This window comes from Coturnix japonica, chromosome 3 (genome assembly GCF_001577835.2).
Source record: "Coturnix japonica isolate 7356 chromosome 3, Coturnix japonica 2.1, whole genome shotgun sequence".
Taxonomy (NCBI): Eukaryota; Metazoa; Chordata; class Aves; order Galliformes; family Phasianidae; genus Coturnix; species Coturnix japonica.
Genome location: NC_029518.1, coordinates 14,288,609 through 14,304,192, shown reverse-complemented (window position 1 = coordinate 14,304,192; position 15,584 = coordinate 14,288,609). Strand labels below are relative to the sequence as shown.

The 15,584-nt window shown below is 44.9% G+C and overlaps 2 protein-coding genes across 7 annotated transcripts in view; one reads left to right on the top strand and one right to left on the bottom strand.

The window, feature by feature from the left end:
• The window catches only part of ATL2 (atlastin GTPase 2), a 36,316-nt gene extending 27,809 nt beyond the window's left edge, over positions 1-8,507 (top strand). For 4 of the 6 annotated variants that reach the window (XM_015857105.2, XM_032443677.1, XM_015857107.2 and 1 more), the window contains 5 exons: positions 225-281; positions 1,458-1,529; positions 4,086-4,517; positions 5,855-5,869; positions 5,969-8,507. In XM_015857105.2, the coding sequence (XP_015712591.1) occupies positions 225-281; positions 1,458-1,529; positions 4,086-4,517; positions 5,855-5,869; positions 5,969-6,076 (684 nt within the window). In that variant the 3' untranslated portion in view covers positions 6,077-8,507. The remainder of the gene's footprint in view (positions 1-224; positions 282-1,457; positions 1,530-4,085; positions 4,518-5,854; positions 5,870-5,968) is intronic. The other 2 variants (XM_032443676.1, XM_015857106.1) reach the window with 2 other exon arrangements.
• An 883-nt stretch (positions 8,508-9,390) lies between these two features.
• Positions 9,391-15,552, bottom strand: EIF4A3 (eukaryotic translation initiation factor 4A3). The gene is made up of 12 exons (XM_015857031.1): positions 15,298-15,552; positions 15,141-15,213; positions 14,988-15,054; positions 13,913-13,975; positions 13,432-13,564; positions 12,681-12,761; positions 12,113-12,254; positions 11,215-11,353; positions 10,610-10,725; positions 10,019-10,126; positions 9,809-9,936; positions 9,391-9,587 (listed from the first exon to the last, which is right to left on the bottom strand). The coding sequence occupies exons 1-12, from the start codon at positions 15,467-15,469 to the stop codon at positions 9,571-9,573; spliced, it is 1,239 nt and encodes a 412-aa protein (XP_015712517.1). The 5' UTR covers positions 15,470-15,552; the 3' UTR covers positions 9,391-9,570.
• Between the last annotated feature and the right edge of the window lie 32 nt (positions 15,553-15,584).

Sequence of the window (15,584 nt, the reverse complement as noted above, 5' to 3'; positions counted from 1 at the left end):
AAACTGGAGATTATAGCAACTTCATGTTAGGCTTCTGAAATGTAAAGCAATGGGGATAGATGGACAACTGACAGATTTTTTTTTGTGTGGAGAAACTTGTTTAGCGGAGTATTTAGCGTTATGACAAAGTAATAATTCATGAGCTTTGTCTTTATATAATCCCTTTTCTTTCCCTCTCACTCACGTGCTTAAGGAGTAAGAAACCTTTTCTTTTTTTGTTCTAGGCTTACATTAAAATCTATCAAGGAGAGGAGCTACCTCATCCAAAGTCTATGCTGCAGGTATTTTGTTTTCTTTCAAATAAGATAGAAGATGATATGTGTTTCATAAGTCCTGGTCGTGACCCCTGGGAATGTGAAGCTTCCACACACACATTTGTAGTTCTTGAAGGAACTGTGTGCTTTGAAAGCAAATGAAGCAGGGGCCATTATTTCTTTTTTAGCTGCTTCAATTGCAGGCATAAGTTTCCTTTAATAACTTGCTCTTCTGTCAGTGCCTTTCAGACAGTATTCAGAGGGCTTTTAGTATCAGCTATAGTAGACAAAATGGAGAAAGATTATAGTAGTGCAGCTAATACTACTGCCTCACAGTGTTGGGCTCCTAACAAACAAACATGTGCAACAAAGATCAGACACTGAACTTTCCTTTCTGTGTTGATCTAAAGAAGGTGTAATCAGCTATAAAGTGACTTGAAGATGTAGTGATTGTATAAAGCCATGTGATGAGCATTTAGATTTTGAGATGAAGAGTCTTCTACAAAGTACAGACTCTAGAGCCAGTTAAAAAATATTACACACATGAAATGGTTAAAATTAAGCTTTTAGTGTTGCTTCATTAAGACACGAAGGGTAAGTAAATACTCAGAATAGTTGAGGAACCAATTTTTGAGGCTTCAGTGAGGAGAGTGGGTGGTTGAGGATGAAACAAAGGTGGTTACAGTGTCCTCTAATTAACACGCTATAAATGTGGCTGAGAGGTAAAGAAGACGACATCTTGCAGTATGAGCTAGAACAACTGTCCCTGATGTGACACAGTTTGAAAGTAGTGTAAGTTCTTACAGATTGACACCAAAACTGCACATAGATAATACAGAAATTATACCAGCTTGCAGCTTTCCTCACAGGCAGTGATCTATCAGGGTTAATGGGTTAATGTTTAACAGTTTAGAAATCCTTATTTGCTTTTTAATGGTAGAACATTCAGAAGAAACTGCTCACAGTGACAAGCCTGCATAAGCACATGGGAGATTGTTTATAGTTGTATTAGCTGAAAAAACCCTTCTCCTAGTCTGTTACGTGTCTTAATGTGTATCATCAACCTTCACTTGTTTGTGCAGGGCATTTTCTTGGCAGTCTTTGTGTTTGATGGTGGTTGCTGGGGTATGTTGGACAGTGCAGATTCATGTGTATAAGTAGCTGGTAGTGCTGTAGTGATATGTCGTTCTCAATGTTTTCTAGGCAACAGCCGAGGCAAACAATCTTGCTGCTGTGGCTGGAGCAAAAGACTTGTACAGTAAAGGCATGGAGCAGGTATGGTAACAAAACTTTCTCTAACTGAATGTAAATACAGACCTTCTGATTTAGTGTTGTTTGGTGTAAACTAGGAGTGTGTTAATGGGGAAAAAGTAGTCTAGCCAGGATTTGTATTTTTTCTGACTCTTGCACTGAGGCTACGTGTCTGATGCAGTGTATCTACCTGGGATTCTTTGAGATAGGAATTGGGGAGGTGTGGGAATGGGAGTAAGAAGCCACCTGTGGATTCCTGCTGCTGCTCCTGACACATCTTAAAGATCTACAACATTAACTGGATGGGTAAGTGAGGAGATGTGGTGCGTAAGGGCACACCTGACAGTAGAGTTCCAGTGCAGTTTCACAGTTTTGAGTAGCAATGTCTATCAGCTGTCAAATGTTTAGATTAAAATCCTTTTAAGCAAACCCTTGAAATACCAAAATTATGTATGTAGTTTCCTACTGGCTTTTTCTTTTGAAGTAAGTAACTTATATAGATGAACTTCATATTGTTATGTGAGGTTTTTATCACAGCAAATTCTGAAAGCAGTTGTGTATCTTAAAGCTTAATGAGACTATACTTATTGTGACACTTTAAATTGGGAGTAAACCAGTGGGTGTGATAACGTGCTACAAGCATAGCTCCCCACTAAGCAGCCAAATTCTGGTCTTAATCACTGAAGTAGCTTTCTGTTTTGAAGTTAGAATAAGACCCAGTGCTAATGGCAGGCTAGGCAGTTTCATCTGTTAGCAGACTGAGCTGAGAATGCCGATGTAGAGGGACTCCTTCATTTGTTTCCATTTTTGGAATATCTCTTGAAATAATTGATGTGTTGTGTATTTGAAGGAAAGAAAAAAAGCCCAGTCTGTTTTCCTGCCTTGACTTTTTGTTGGCTACTAAGATACCATAGTTGTAAGACTTCTTACTTGAAGCACGGAATAAATAGAAACAAATGTTCTCCTAAACAGACTCGTGTTTCCATAGTAATTTCCCTCAGTATTGTATATTTTTATATTGCTGTAGAGATAAAAACACAAATATCTTAAATCAGCTTTTATCCAGAACTCCCAAATGCTCTTAATGTGACTCAGCTTTGAAACTTCTCTTTTTAGGAATGAGTCTTAAGAGTGGGTTATGTGTGGGTATTTCACACTGTAGTGCCTTGAGCTCTCCTCATGAGCCAAACCCCTCTTTTTCTGAGTATGCGTAAACACTCTTCCCTTAATGACCTTAGATATAAGGAATAGCAAGTGCAGGCACACAAAGAGCAAGAGAACAATGGTACTGTTTGCCTTGGCACACAGTGGTTTTGGTGCATAAGGAGCTCCTCGTATTACAGTGCTCTGGGGAATGTGGAAAGACGTTTTTGGAAACTGAGAGAATAGTAACTGTTTTCCAGGGAGCTTTCCAGCTATGGAGAACTGTAATAAGCAAAAAGCAGGACGGTGCTTATTGAACTTGAGCGAGGGACAGCTATGGGGCGATGGTGTCAGGATTTTGACAGTGAGATTTGCTTTGCAGAAGCCAGCCAGTGAAGCCATGTGTCTTGTGAGGCAGAAGGAATACGCTGTACTCTGAGAAAGTGTTCTTTTCTATGTCCAGCTCAAGGAACAGCACCAGGAGAAATTTAAAGTTGTGTTTGAAGAATGAGTTGACGAGCTCTGTGATAAGTCTTTCTTTGTGGCAGAGGAGGAAGGCTGTAGTTTGAGGTAATATGGAAAGAATCTTCAGTCTTTAGACGTAGTCTGACTGTAAGGGACCCAAGGAGTCAGAACTCATCTGAGCAGTTCTGATCTGTGTTTTAGGTATTCTGATTGCAGCCCTTATGAGATCGCACATCACTGCTACAGAGTAGTCCTTAAGTATGTAACCATTTTCACACCCATGCTTATTTAGGGAGAGGAAGATGATGGGTGTCCTCATCGCAGGTATCCATCTGAGTCCATCTGTTCTCTTCCCTTCAGCAGAAACTTGCTGTCTCAAGTTGATCTGAATCAACTGTCCTAGAGGACAGTCTAGGGAAGAACAGGCTAAAGATGCTGTCAGCAGCTAGTTCTTGTTAATTCATATCACCTGGTAAGTTCCCTGGAGCCTGCGAGTGGCAGTAATAAATAAGAAGTTAATGAGTGGGCAAAATCCACCCCATTTGTCCAAATTCATTGCTGAACCTCTCATTGGGGTGGGTAGTCTGAACTAAAAAGCTGAGGAGATGGCTTCAGAGCGCTATTTTAACCTTCCTCTGCTTCTGGATGTTCCTTGTTTCGCCTCTCCATTACAGGAAATTACAGTGTAATTGAAGTCCTCTCCTTCTGGGCTTGCCTGAAGGGGAATAGTGAAAATATCAGCTCTGCTATGTGCTATGGCTTTGTATATGATCAGACAGTTGAGTCATTTGCTGGTCCATGATGCAGAGTACTTTTAGCTGCTTCCCTTGGAATGGGACTCCAGACCTTACAGAAGAAAATTACAGGATCCAGTCTGATAGTGGTTTGAGGGGTAAGCAGCAAGGAGTAGGTTTACTTTCTGTACAGGACAGATGCTTTATGTGTTGACACCACCTCTGATTGTTCTTGCAGATTTGTGGAGGAGATAAGCCTTATATTGCCCCATCGGATCTTGAGCGAAAGCACCAGGATTTCAAAGAGTCAGCTGTCAAGCAGTTCTGCTCCGTGAAGAAGATGGGAGGGGAGGAGTTCTGTCGGCGCTACCAGGAACAGCTTGAGGCAGAAATTGACGAGATCTATGCAAACTTTGTGAAGCACAACGATGGCAAAAACATATTTTATGCTGCTCGTACCCCTGCCACTCTATTTGCAGTCATGTTTGCCATGTATATAATCTCAGGACTGACTGGGTTCCTTGGTATGAACTCCATAGCTACCCTGTGTAATCTTGTGCTGGGGATGGCTCTTATATCCTTTTGTACTTGGGCATACGTTAAGTACTCTGGGGAATTCAGAGAAGTTGGAACAGCCATTGATCAGATCGCTGAAGCTATATGGGAACAGGTTGGTATCTATTTTCATGAAAAATCTTTTTCTGAGCAAACATATAAAATAGTTTCTGTTCATTGCTGTGAGTGAAAAGCTGGTGTAGACTTAACGGAGAATGCTAGTTTTGCTGAAGGGAAAACTAGCTTAGAAAAGTGACTGCTTTCTTCAGTAGGAGGGCGTACAGGGAATGCTAGCACAGGAATGTTACAGGCATTACTGGATGCTTGAGTGGTAAGAGTGGAGGCACTCTTTAAAAATGTAATTAATTCTTGAAGCAGAAAGATTCCGCTTTTAAAGGTAAGTTTAAAGTGGCAGGCTTGCGCTATGGATGAGCTGGGTAAAATATTTCCAATGGTTGAAGAAATGTGGATGGTGGAAACAGTGCTGCCCTTTTGTGTTTCACCTGATGGTGTGACTCTGGAGGATTTAATTAGACCTCAAGGAAGATGGCCGATGAGTGACCAGACAGACTTGTGGTAGCTGTACACCAAGTGTCTGCCTCTTCATGGAAGACTCATGCTGTGTGTGGTACTTCAGATAGCACAGTTGTTATGATGGCTGTTAGACAAGTTTCTAAAAGAACAAGAGGACTTGAGTTTCAAGAGTACCACAGGCCTCTGTACAAAGATCTTGTTGTCTCAATGTAGTTAACACAGCTGTCCCACTACAACCAGTGTGAAGATCTTGACCAACTCTTCCAAGTAGCTTTTGGAACATTCCTAGCAGCTATGTTGGGTGCCAGCAAAAGGGAAGTGCTTTTGGAGCTCTTAGTACCAGTTAAAGGACTGACTGAATTGACCCACCATCGTACTAAAATAGGTCCTGCGCAGCAAAAACAGATAGCTGGAGCCTCTTGAGATGATGCAGTCTTGTACCTCTCAAATGACTTTGTTCCAGGCTTTTTGTAGGCAGCGGTATACTCAGCCTGTCTGTGGCAGCTATATATGGTTATAATTACTCTGAAGTAACTGGAGAAAGTGGATTACTAATAAAAGGAGGGAAATGAATAAATGTACTAAATTGAATTACGCTGCTTGGTTAGTGGTTAAAATTGAGGCTCTTCTGTGCCGCCGTAGCTTCTTGCTTTGGAGCTTGGAGCTGAAGAGCACTGCAGGAGAAGTGCAGGGTGTCAGCTGGTTTGGTTGTGCAGCGCTCACTATGGCAGCAGGAGCTTTTTATGGGCTAGAGGAGGGTGTTCTCCAAAAGAGTTTTCTCTTTCTGTTGTTACAGTTCTACATCATGGTAACGGGCAAAGCATTTACAGGTCCTGGTCTGAGTCGCTCTTCTTATATCCCATACTCTTACTATTGACTTCTTTATTGATTTTTCTTTCTTTTCCCTCCATGCTTCAGAGGAATCCCAGGAAGGTAAGAAGCTGCTGGCAATCAGATTTTTCCTGACCTTAACTGACTGTACCTGTTGCCTTCCGAGAGCCACGTTTCCTAACAGCTCAATTCATGTTCTAGGTGTTTTTCAAACTCTTTGAAGTCCTTAGATGCCGAACAATTCGCCGTGCTCTTACATCAGTGCCGCGACAGCGACTCTCATCCAACAATAACAAGAAGAAAAACTAGCCAGTATTTTTAACTTTCTTTCTGTATCTGAAGTGTTCACAACTTACACATATAGGACAATAAGCTGGACCGTCTGGGCCGGTCTGCATAAATGCTGTAACCATACCAGACTGATGCTGCATATAGGGTATGGAATTGCACATCCACCTTCTAGGAACTGTAAAGTGGTTTGAATTCAGAGAAATACTGCTGTGTAGGAGGGATATCACTTGTGTTCATAGCATGCGACTGACTTAACCTCATTAGCGTAGCAGCAAAACTCATTTGTTTCAGTTCATGCTGGATTGTGTCATGATTTCAGCATTCCAATTTTTTCCATTATTTCAAGTCTCATCTTTTTTCTATGTTTTTTTAATATTTTTTAATATTTTGTTTTCTTTGGTTACCTCATTTTTTTGTTTCTTTGCACGTTTCTCATTCCACAGGTGTTGAAGCCCATGAGTGATAATTTGGTGGAGGATCATATGAGGCAGTCTGTTAGAAACTCTATCAAAGCAGGCCTGACCGAGCAGGTGTCTCACCATGCCAGACTAAAGACAGACTGACAGTACATCTCCTCTTCAGCTCTGCCCTCTCATCCTAGACATGCTTGCTGTACCATGAGAACTCAATAAAAAAATATATATAAAAATAAAAATAAACCAAAGTTTACAATCAACTGTAGAAGTAGTTTAGTGTGACTGGCTTCACAGATTGCTGCCATCACCTGGGGAGAGTAAGTTTGTCAAGTGCTCTGCTTCCGAGACAAACTGGTGCCATGGAGATGGGGTGGGTGGGAGGGGTGTGTTTTTAAGCATAGTCCTGGTGAACCATGCATGTGTGCGTTTTGGGGGGTGTGTTTGGGGGAGGGAACTTCTCCCCCCACCACAACCCCCAGCGTTTGAGTTGATGCAGTGTCTGGCTTATAGTGGGAGCCTGTCCTCTGCAGGAGATGACTTCAGGGAATAGTAGCGATCAGACGGTGTGAGGGGTGCTGTGCTCTCCCCAGGTGTACCTAGCTCTACAAACACAACTTTGCCACCTCTAAGGCTGGAATGCTTCTGTGTATCGAGTTGGTGAAGCCACTTAGAGCCACTACGTTAGATATGCATCTCGCTTTACTGCCTTTTATACCAGTGTTACACAAACGCATACGTTGGTTCCTCACACCGCTGATGGCAGAGTAGCTCCTAAGGGAGGCAGTGGGTCTGAGCATCTGGTGTCTTGCCTTGGCCTTGCAGACCTGGTCCAGAGGGAGGTGCATATCAGAACCGAGCTGTCTTTTTCTGCAGTTTAGCCTTCGTGTATATACTGTTGCCATTAATTCTACCGGGGGAAGAAATTCCATTGAAAAACGTTGCCTACAGCTACCGAGCAATGAGTTAGGATTGTCTGTACAGCGTGTTTAGTTTTTATTTTTTAAGAAATCACAGATAGGGCATGTATATGAAATATAAATATATAAATACGATTTTGTATCAAAGTTTTGTAGTTTATGGCAAAACCTGGTTCTGTGGTAGCTCAGTGCAGTCCCTGTGAGGGAACGTTTGTGGCTCATGTCAATGTGTGAATGCATCAACAACTTGGAGTTTTTTGATATGTTTGTGATATTGACCTGCCTTGAGCACTGCAATCTCACCCCCTTGGGAAAATCAGTGGGAATGTTTGTTGTGAAACTCTTTGTCTTCTGTTGCATTTTAAAGTTATTTCCTGTAATTTATTTTCAGTACACGATTAAAATCGGTTGTGTATATATGAGATGAAATTCGTGCTTATTTTTAAAAGATGTTTAAGTATGTATTCTACTACATAAACTATGTCAAATACTTATCCTGACGATTATATAAACAAATTGTCTATTGTACTTCATGGCTTTCTCTTGAAGCTGATGTTTCTTTCACGCTCGTCTCTGACAGATGCCATCTGTCCAGGTCCTACCCGCTCCCTCCTTAGAACTTTCTGCTTTTCTGAAGCACGCTTCTTGACTTTACCGAGTTGTTTGTCAGCTTCTGCCCTCCGACAACTGTATCGTTCTGGAATCTCGTTACGGGCTCTGTTTTCACTTGACTAAGCTCTCAGCTAAGGTGTTTTCGGATGCGTGGAGTATAAGGGCAGCTAAACAGTTAACTGCTGTAGTTTCAGCTGGAAAATGACTGTGTGCAATAGCTTGTATTTTATTATTTCTTCATTCCGAAGTAGTAAGAATTTCCATCGACGCTTGAGCTGTATCAGGCTCCCCTTTCAGCAGGAAGGGAAACTTACCTGTTTAAACTAAAGCAATTGCACTGTGACTTTTGTACCCTATGGAGCTGCTAGGGATTGGTGGTCGTTACCTGTCCTCTGGAGATTAGGGCTCAGCTCCAGGTGAATGATGCTGAAGATGAGGTAGGAATGTTGCATTTTATGCTATCTTCTCTGAAACTGTACAGATTAAATACTGTTATTTAAACAACCTATTGCTCTCGTGCTGAATCTGTTTTTCTTCTTGGTCAAACACCTGAGGAATCACAAAGGTGGCTTGGAGTGCCATGCTTACTTTGTACCTTGATGGAGAGTGTAAGAACTGAGTCATATCTGAGGCCGTGCCATGCCCTGCAGTGATGGTGAGAGCAGAACTCCATGTAGAGTGACTGTCAGTGAGGCTGGAAGTCTTGATCTGGCCTCTCCCCTTTACGTAGCAGGAGGACTGTTGGTATAAAGGTGTGTGTGTGGTGGGGTGGGGAGAAAGGTGGTAGACCCTGCCCTGAGAAGCTACAAAGCAAAATAATTAAAGGACATGGAGAACAGGGGGGATAATTGTCATTTTCATCCTTCCTCTGCTCTCTCTAGTGCTGAAGGTTTGGGTTACTGATGCATTAAGAGCACTTAGGAATTGTGCAAACCTTGCTGTGGGATGTTTCTGGGAGGATCCAAAGGCAGGAAGAGTGAGGGAACAAGGTGATTTTTTTGGAAGCAACAGCAATAGTTCAACCTCCTGGAGTATTGAAGCAGAGTGTGGTTGGATGTACATGTTGTTCTCCCTGTGGCCGCCAGAGGGATCAGGCCTATTGTTACAGACTCAGGGCCACTGGGACCCATTTGAATTGTGTGGAGACTAAAGGGGCCTTGAACGCTGGTTATTGGATGGGTTATTGTCCTGAGGTCAGTGCTGGTGTGTGCAGGGGATGGTCTGAACCAGCAGGTATGTGGGGTGATGGGCCAGCTAATGTGCTGCAGCAATTGTAAGGGGTGGAGAACAGGAAACTGTACCTTATGAACCTACATATCATCAAACTTCAACGCTAACTCAAAACTTTGCCTGTTCCTGTTCTGGGTTAAAGAAATCAGGCACAGGATATGGTAAAATTTCAATTTTATTGAAAAAGATGGGCTGGATAAAAGACATTATTTACACAAGTTCCAACTGCAACTCCAACTCAAGAACATATGTCTGACAAATGGAGGTGGGTCCAAAACATAATTACGGGGGCTAAGGAAAGGTGTGATGAGCACAACTCCTTTGTGAATGCAGACCTTTAGATAAGATCAGCAACTGAAAAGAGAAAGAATAAGAAAAAGTAAGCATGCGCTGAGTGTGCTGAGAGCTGCGGCCCAGTAGGAAAACACACATACTGCTGGGCTTCTCTCCAGGGGAAGGAGAAAGGGGTTGTGGTTGGGGAACAAAGCCAGTGGCAAAACAAAGCCTTTCTTTCAGGTGCAGCGCACCAGCCCCAACACAGAGGAGGGCAGCGGCAGCCTGAGGCCTGCACTCACCGTTCATGGGCATCTCATCGATCTGGGTGGAGTAGTACTGCTCGATGTCTCTCAGGATGCGGATGTCGTCGTTCTTCACGAAGTTGATAGCTACACCTTTTCGGCCGTATCGACCTGAGCGGCCAATTCTGAAAAGGCAGGAGAAAGAATGAAGCCCCTCTGGAGAAGGGTAATCCGGCCGCGTTCCCCTGATGTGAACACCAAGCTTACCTGTGTATGTACAGTTCTCTGTTGTTGGGTAAGTCGTAATTGATGATCAGAGAAACCTGAGGCACATCCAGACCTCTAGCCCAAACGTCTGTTGAAATAAGGACTCGGCTGCAAACAGAAGGGGGCAGTCACTGAGCACGTGTGTGAGCCGAGTTGGGCTGCCCAGTGCTGCAAACACCTGCTCTCCCACCCACCCCACTGCACCTCCACAAGTGCACTGCTGGGAAAGCTGGTCCTGTGCAGAACCACCAAACTTCTGTGATGAGATGGTGCAAAGCCAGCTCTGGTCTTGTATTTCAATTCTTTATTTTAAAGGCACTGACTTCCAGTCTCCTCAGAGAAACACAATGGGATAATTCTATGCTTAAATGTATGAGCATCCATCCCACTTGGACAGTGGCCATCTCCCATCTCTGAGACACCACAGAGGGATGGATGGGAATCAAGAATTCTGATTTTCAAACTAACCCAGAAACAAAACCCTGGGAGAAGGGATGGTTTAAAGACTTCTGGGACTGGTTCCTTTGAGGCACTATAAAACCTCCTGCTTGAGGCAGCAATACTGTAAGCAACACTGTTGAAATCGCTTACCTTGCACCAGATCTGAATTCTTTCATGATGGACTCTCTCTCCTTCTGTGGCATATCCCCATGCATGGATGAAACAGTGAAGTTGGCTTCTCTCATTTTCTCTGTGAGCCAGTCTACCTGTGTGTACAGCCGAACAGCCTGGCTTAGCTATCTACTCATATCAGCCAAAAGTGTTAGTTCTGTTTGGAGAATATTTGCACATATGTGCTGGCAAGGACTGAGAGAGACTTTAACAAGTGCTTTGGAGCTGAAGGAACTAAATAGTCCTTTTAGGGCATCACCTATATGACAGGGTTCCATGAACCCTGAAAGGAAAGGAATTAAGGGCATTCATTCAGAGTGATTTTCTTTTAGGAATGACAACCAATAAGTGCATTTGTACCTTATCAGTCCTACTGGTCTAAAAAGGCAGTTGCTGCCAACTATATGAGGTCTGCCTGTAACTTGCTGTCTACATCAGGCATCTCCTAAAGGCATATTTAACTGCTGCTCTTACCAGACAGTTCTCAACCAGGGAAACAACCAGACACTTTGGTTTGGCCCAGCATTTTCCCCTGTGTCTCCCTCTGCAAGTGAGATAACGTGCCCATCTGGTGGCTGCTGTACCTTTCTCTTGGTGTTACAGAAGATGACAGCCTGGGTGATAGTGAGCGTGTCATACAGGTCGCACAAGGTGTCGAACTTCCATTCTTCCCTCTCCACAGCCACAAAAAACTGCTTGATTCCTTCGAGGGTCAATTCATCACTTTAGGAAAGAAGAACAGCTTTAAGACACTGCAAGTGGGTGAGTGCATACAGTGCAGCTAAGAGGGCTGGATGCTCACGTGGCTGTCCCAAGCGCCCTAGGAATTGCTGGGTCTACACTCAAGTTCCTCTATGAAGTCCCTGGAGAAAACTGCTCTAAGAAAGGCTTCAAACATGACCCACACAACAGAGGCTTGAACTTAGTAGCCTCTCTGCGCTAAGCAGACAACTTCAAAGGGAAACATTTCTGTTCTTGCTTTTTCATGCAAACATCCGGGCAGAAAGTGACTGAAGTGAGCTAACTGGGGCAATGTGAGAGACTGGGCAAAGGTGAGGCCTTTCCAATCAGGCTGCCTACATTTATTCCTCCTGACATCTGCTGAGCTTGAGCACATAAGGACTTGCTGCAGTGCCAGACATAAGCTGTGCACCTAGGGCCTTCAGGGCCAATCAGCTTTAAGCTTTCTAGCCATACTCCATAATATCAATAGAAGACACCTACAAAAGTCTAATGGAGGAGCACAGGAATTGAGTAGGAACGAAAGACAGGCTTCCAGAAGAGACTACAGTACTTGGGAGGGTGAGGGAAGTCAGACTGAGCAGCAGCAAACAGAAATGGACAAGGATAAAGTCAGAGAGACAAGGCTGCCCCTGCTGCAAAGTGCAACATGAAGATGTCTGTAAATACCTACTTGAACTGCAGTGCTGAGAAGGAACACGAGTAAGACAAGAACTGCTCTTCCCAAGAAAACTCACTCACCGTTTCACCAAGATGCGAATGGGGTCTGTCATGAATTTGTTGGTCATCTCCAGAATTTCATGAGGCAAAGTGGCACTGATCAGCACCACCTGCGTGGCTGGAGGTAAATATCTGTACACATCATAAATCTGCTCCTTGAAACCTGCAAAAGGAAATCAATTAGCACTGGGAAGTCGGCACAGCTTTCTCCTGAATATCCTTTTCTTTCAGCTTAAACTGGAATTCAGCAGCGGGCCTACACTGTAAGAACACCAAGTGTTTTTATCGTACAGCCAGCATCACCCATTGCTCATCTCTGCCCAGTTCTCCCAGACCCAGCGTGACATGGCTGTGCTGCACAGTACAATACAAAAACCAGCACTCCACAATTTGTAACTACTGAAAAGGACACAATAACCAAGTTAAGCAAAGCATATTAAGTTGTTTCCTACAGCACACAATAGAACTGTGATTCCCTGGCTTTGGTAAAACCAGTTGGTTTTAGAACCAGGACTACTGACTGACTGAGACAATATCAGAACCTCAAAGAGGTGAGTAGAGAAAAGTACGAGGGAGATCAAAATTTCACCTTTGTTGAGCATTTCATCGGCTTCATCCAGAACCAGCATTTTGATAGCACGAGTCCTTAAACTTCGTCGCCGGATCATATCTGTAAGATTTCACTTTGTAAGATGAAAAGGCTCAGAAAGCAAGTGAGCCTACACTGCTCCCAGCCGCTGTCAGTGCATTTCACTGGAGGAGGGACTGGCACTTCCCCTGTTGCCAACAGAGACTGGTGTTTGGTGATGGAAAAGCAGAGCCAAGTGCCACAGTGCTCCCCAATACACCCTGCAACCAGGGGAAGTGGACACAGAAGAGAAGGCTCCAGGGAGACCTCACTGCAGCCTTCCAGTAGTGGAAGGGAGCTTATAAGCAGGAAGAAGACAGACATTTTACATGGGCATTCTGTTTCTTGTTTTGAGACTCAAACAGACCCAGCTCCTATCTCTTCCACAACACTGAGATAAGCCCAGGATTGCAATATTATCACCATTAATAATATTGTTTTCTATGGCACGATGTAAACAACCACTTTGTTAATAAAAGCAAGGGATAAACAGATAATCCTAATTCTTTCCCCAATGTTTGCTTTCTCATCTCTTCCAGCTACTACTACAGTGAATTTACCCTTTGTTGCTCTTCATCACTGCATACACTGATGGTATCACAATAAATGCAGTTTCCATGCTATTCCAAATCTAAATGCATTAAATTTGCAGGATGGTCCCATGGCTCAACTGAAGTGTGAACATGGAAGCACACAGTCTCCCAGCTCTTACCAAACACCCGGCCTGGAGTGCCAGCAACAACGTGCTGCCCATAATCCAGCTTTCGGATATCTTCACCCACGTTGGTCCCCCCGATGCAGGCGTGACACTGGACATTCATGTAGTCTCCCAGAGCAAGAAGACCCTATTTGGACATAAATAATGAATCAACTGAGCTCTTATGGCAGGCTTTCAAAGGCTGGGGATTTGGTTTATATCCCAGGAATCACAACTACTTTTAAAGAGTACTGTACTTAGAAATCCAGGTAGGAATACGTAAAACATTAAGACTGCTAACTAACCCATCCTGTAAGGACCAATGGATATAACACAGAAGGGAGAAACAGCCCTTCATTGGGATTTCTTATTCCATTCAGGACAACGCATTCCTTTGAAAAGCAAAAGTTGCACTTCTAGCTCTGCTGGGGAACACTTGGAGAATCTGCATCAGTCTTTATAAGTACCGTACAGGCAGTAATTCACATGTTCCTACCTTCTGAATCTGCACAGCCAGCTCTCGAGTTGGTGCTAAGATCAGTGCCTGGGTCTCGCGAACCTGTTGATCACACGGCAGTTCATCACATAGCAAGTACAGTGCAAGCAGAAACAAACAGAATAGAGCCCACAGTACCCTGAATTGTCACATCTGAATGATCAATGGTACAATTTTGCATCGGCACACCCAGAAAGCTGCTCCCGCATGGAGTGCTTACACATTTATAGCCCCTTACATTATGTTATAAGACTGTGCCTGACCACACAATGCATGCCAGAGAAATAGATTCAGCCCTCCAATGAAAGCAAACATAGAATCACAGAATTGTAGGGGTTGGAAGGGACCTCTAGAGATCATCAAGTCCAACCTCCCTGCCAAAGCAGGCTCCCTACACCACATCACAGAGGTTGGTGTCCAGGTGGGTCTTAAATATCTCCAGAGAAGGAGACTCCACCACCCCCCTTGGCAGCCTGTTCCAGTGCTCCGTCACCCTCACTGTAAAGAAGTTCTTCCACACATTCGTGCGGAACTTCCTATGCTGTACTTTCATCCCATTACCCCTAGTCTTATCCCCATGCACTACTGAAAAGAGACCAGCCTCACCACTATGGCTCCCACACCTCAGGTATTTATAAACCTGGATCAAGTCCCCTCTCAGCCTTCTTTTCTCAAGGCTAAACAGACCCAGTTCCCTAAGTCTCTCCTCACAGGGGAGATGCTCCAGGCCCTTCACCATCTTTGTGGCCCTCCGTTGGACTCTTTCCAAGAGATCCCTGTCTTTTTTGTACTGGGGAGCCCAGAACTGGACACAATATTCCAGATGAGGCCTCACCAGGGCAGAGTAGAGGGGAAGGATCACCTCCTTTGACCTGCTGGACGGGACCTTTAAGACCACCTCATTCCAACCCCTGCTATAGGCAGGACACCTCCCTCCAGACCAGGCTGCTCACAGCCCCATCCAGCCTGGCCTTGAATGACTCCAGGGAGGGGCATCCACAGCCTCTGGGCAACCTGTGCCGGTGTTTCACCACCCTCACATAAAGACAACCGCCATGTTCCAAGTATGGCCTACCTGTATGTCCAGGCACTGCAGCACACAGATGGAGAACGTGGCCGTTTTCCCTGTTCCCGACTGTGACCTGAGAACAGAGGTGTAGTGAACTCTCTGCCGTTCCGGAGGTAGCACCCACCCCTCCCCCGCATCCCTCCCCCCCGGCCCACGTACTGCGCGATCACGTCTCGTCCCTTGATGATCTGCTTGATGGCTCTCTGCTGGATGGCCGACGGCTTCTCGAACCCTGCAGGACATGGCTGTTACAGCGCAACGCCGCCATTTTCCTCCCCCCCTTCCCCCACACCGCCTCGGCCTTCCCGCCGCGCACCGTAGGCGTAGATGCCGCGCAGCAGGTCCTCCCTCAGCCCCATCGTGTCGAACGTGGGCGTCACGTCCACCTCCTCGCTCGTCTCGAACTCCACCTTGGTCATGTCTTCCTCCTTCATGATCCGTTTCCTCGCCGAGCCGGTGGTGCCGCCGGAGCCCGCGGACCCCGACATGGCTCAGTCAGGCCTGGTCGCCCTAACCGCGAGCTACTACAATGGCGGCGCCGCCGCACACAGGGCGCTGCGCATGAGCGGGATCCGGCGGAAGAGGTGGGAGAGAGGAAGGGGC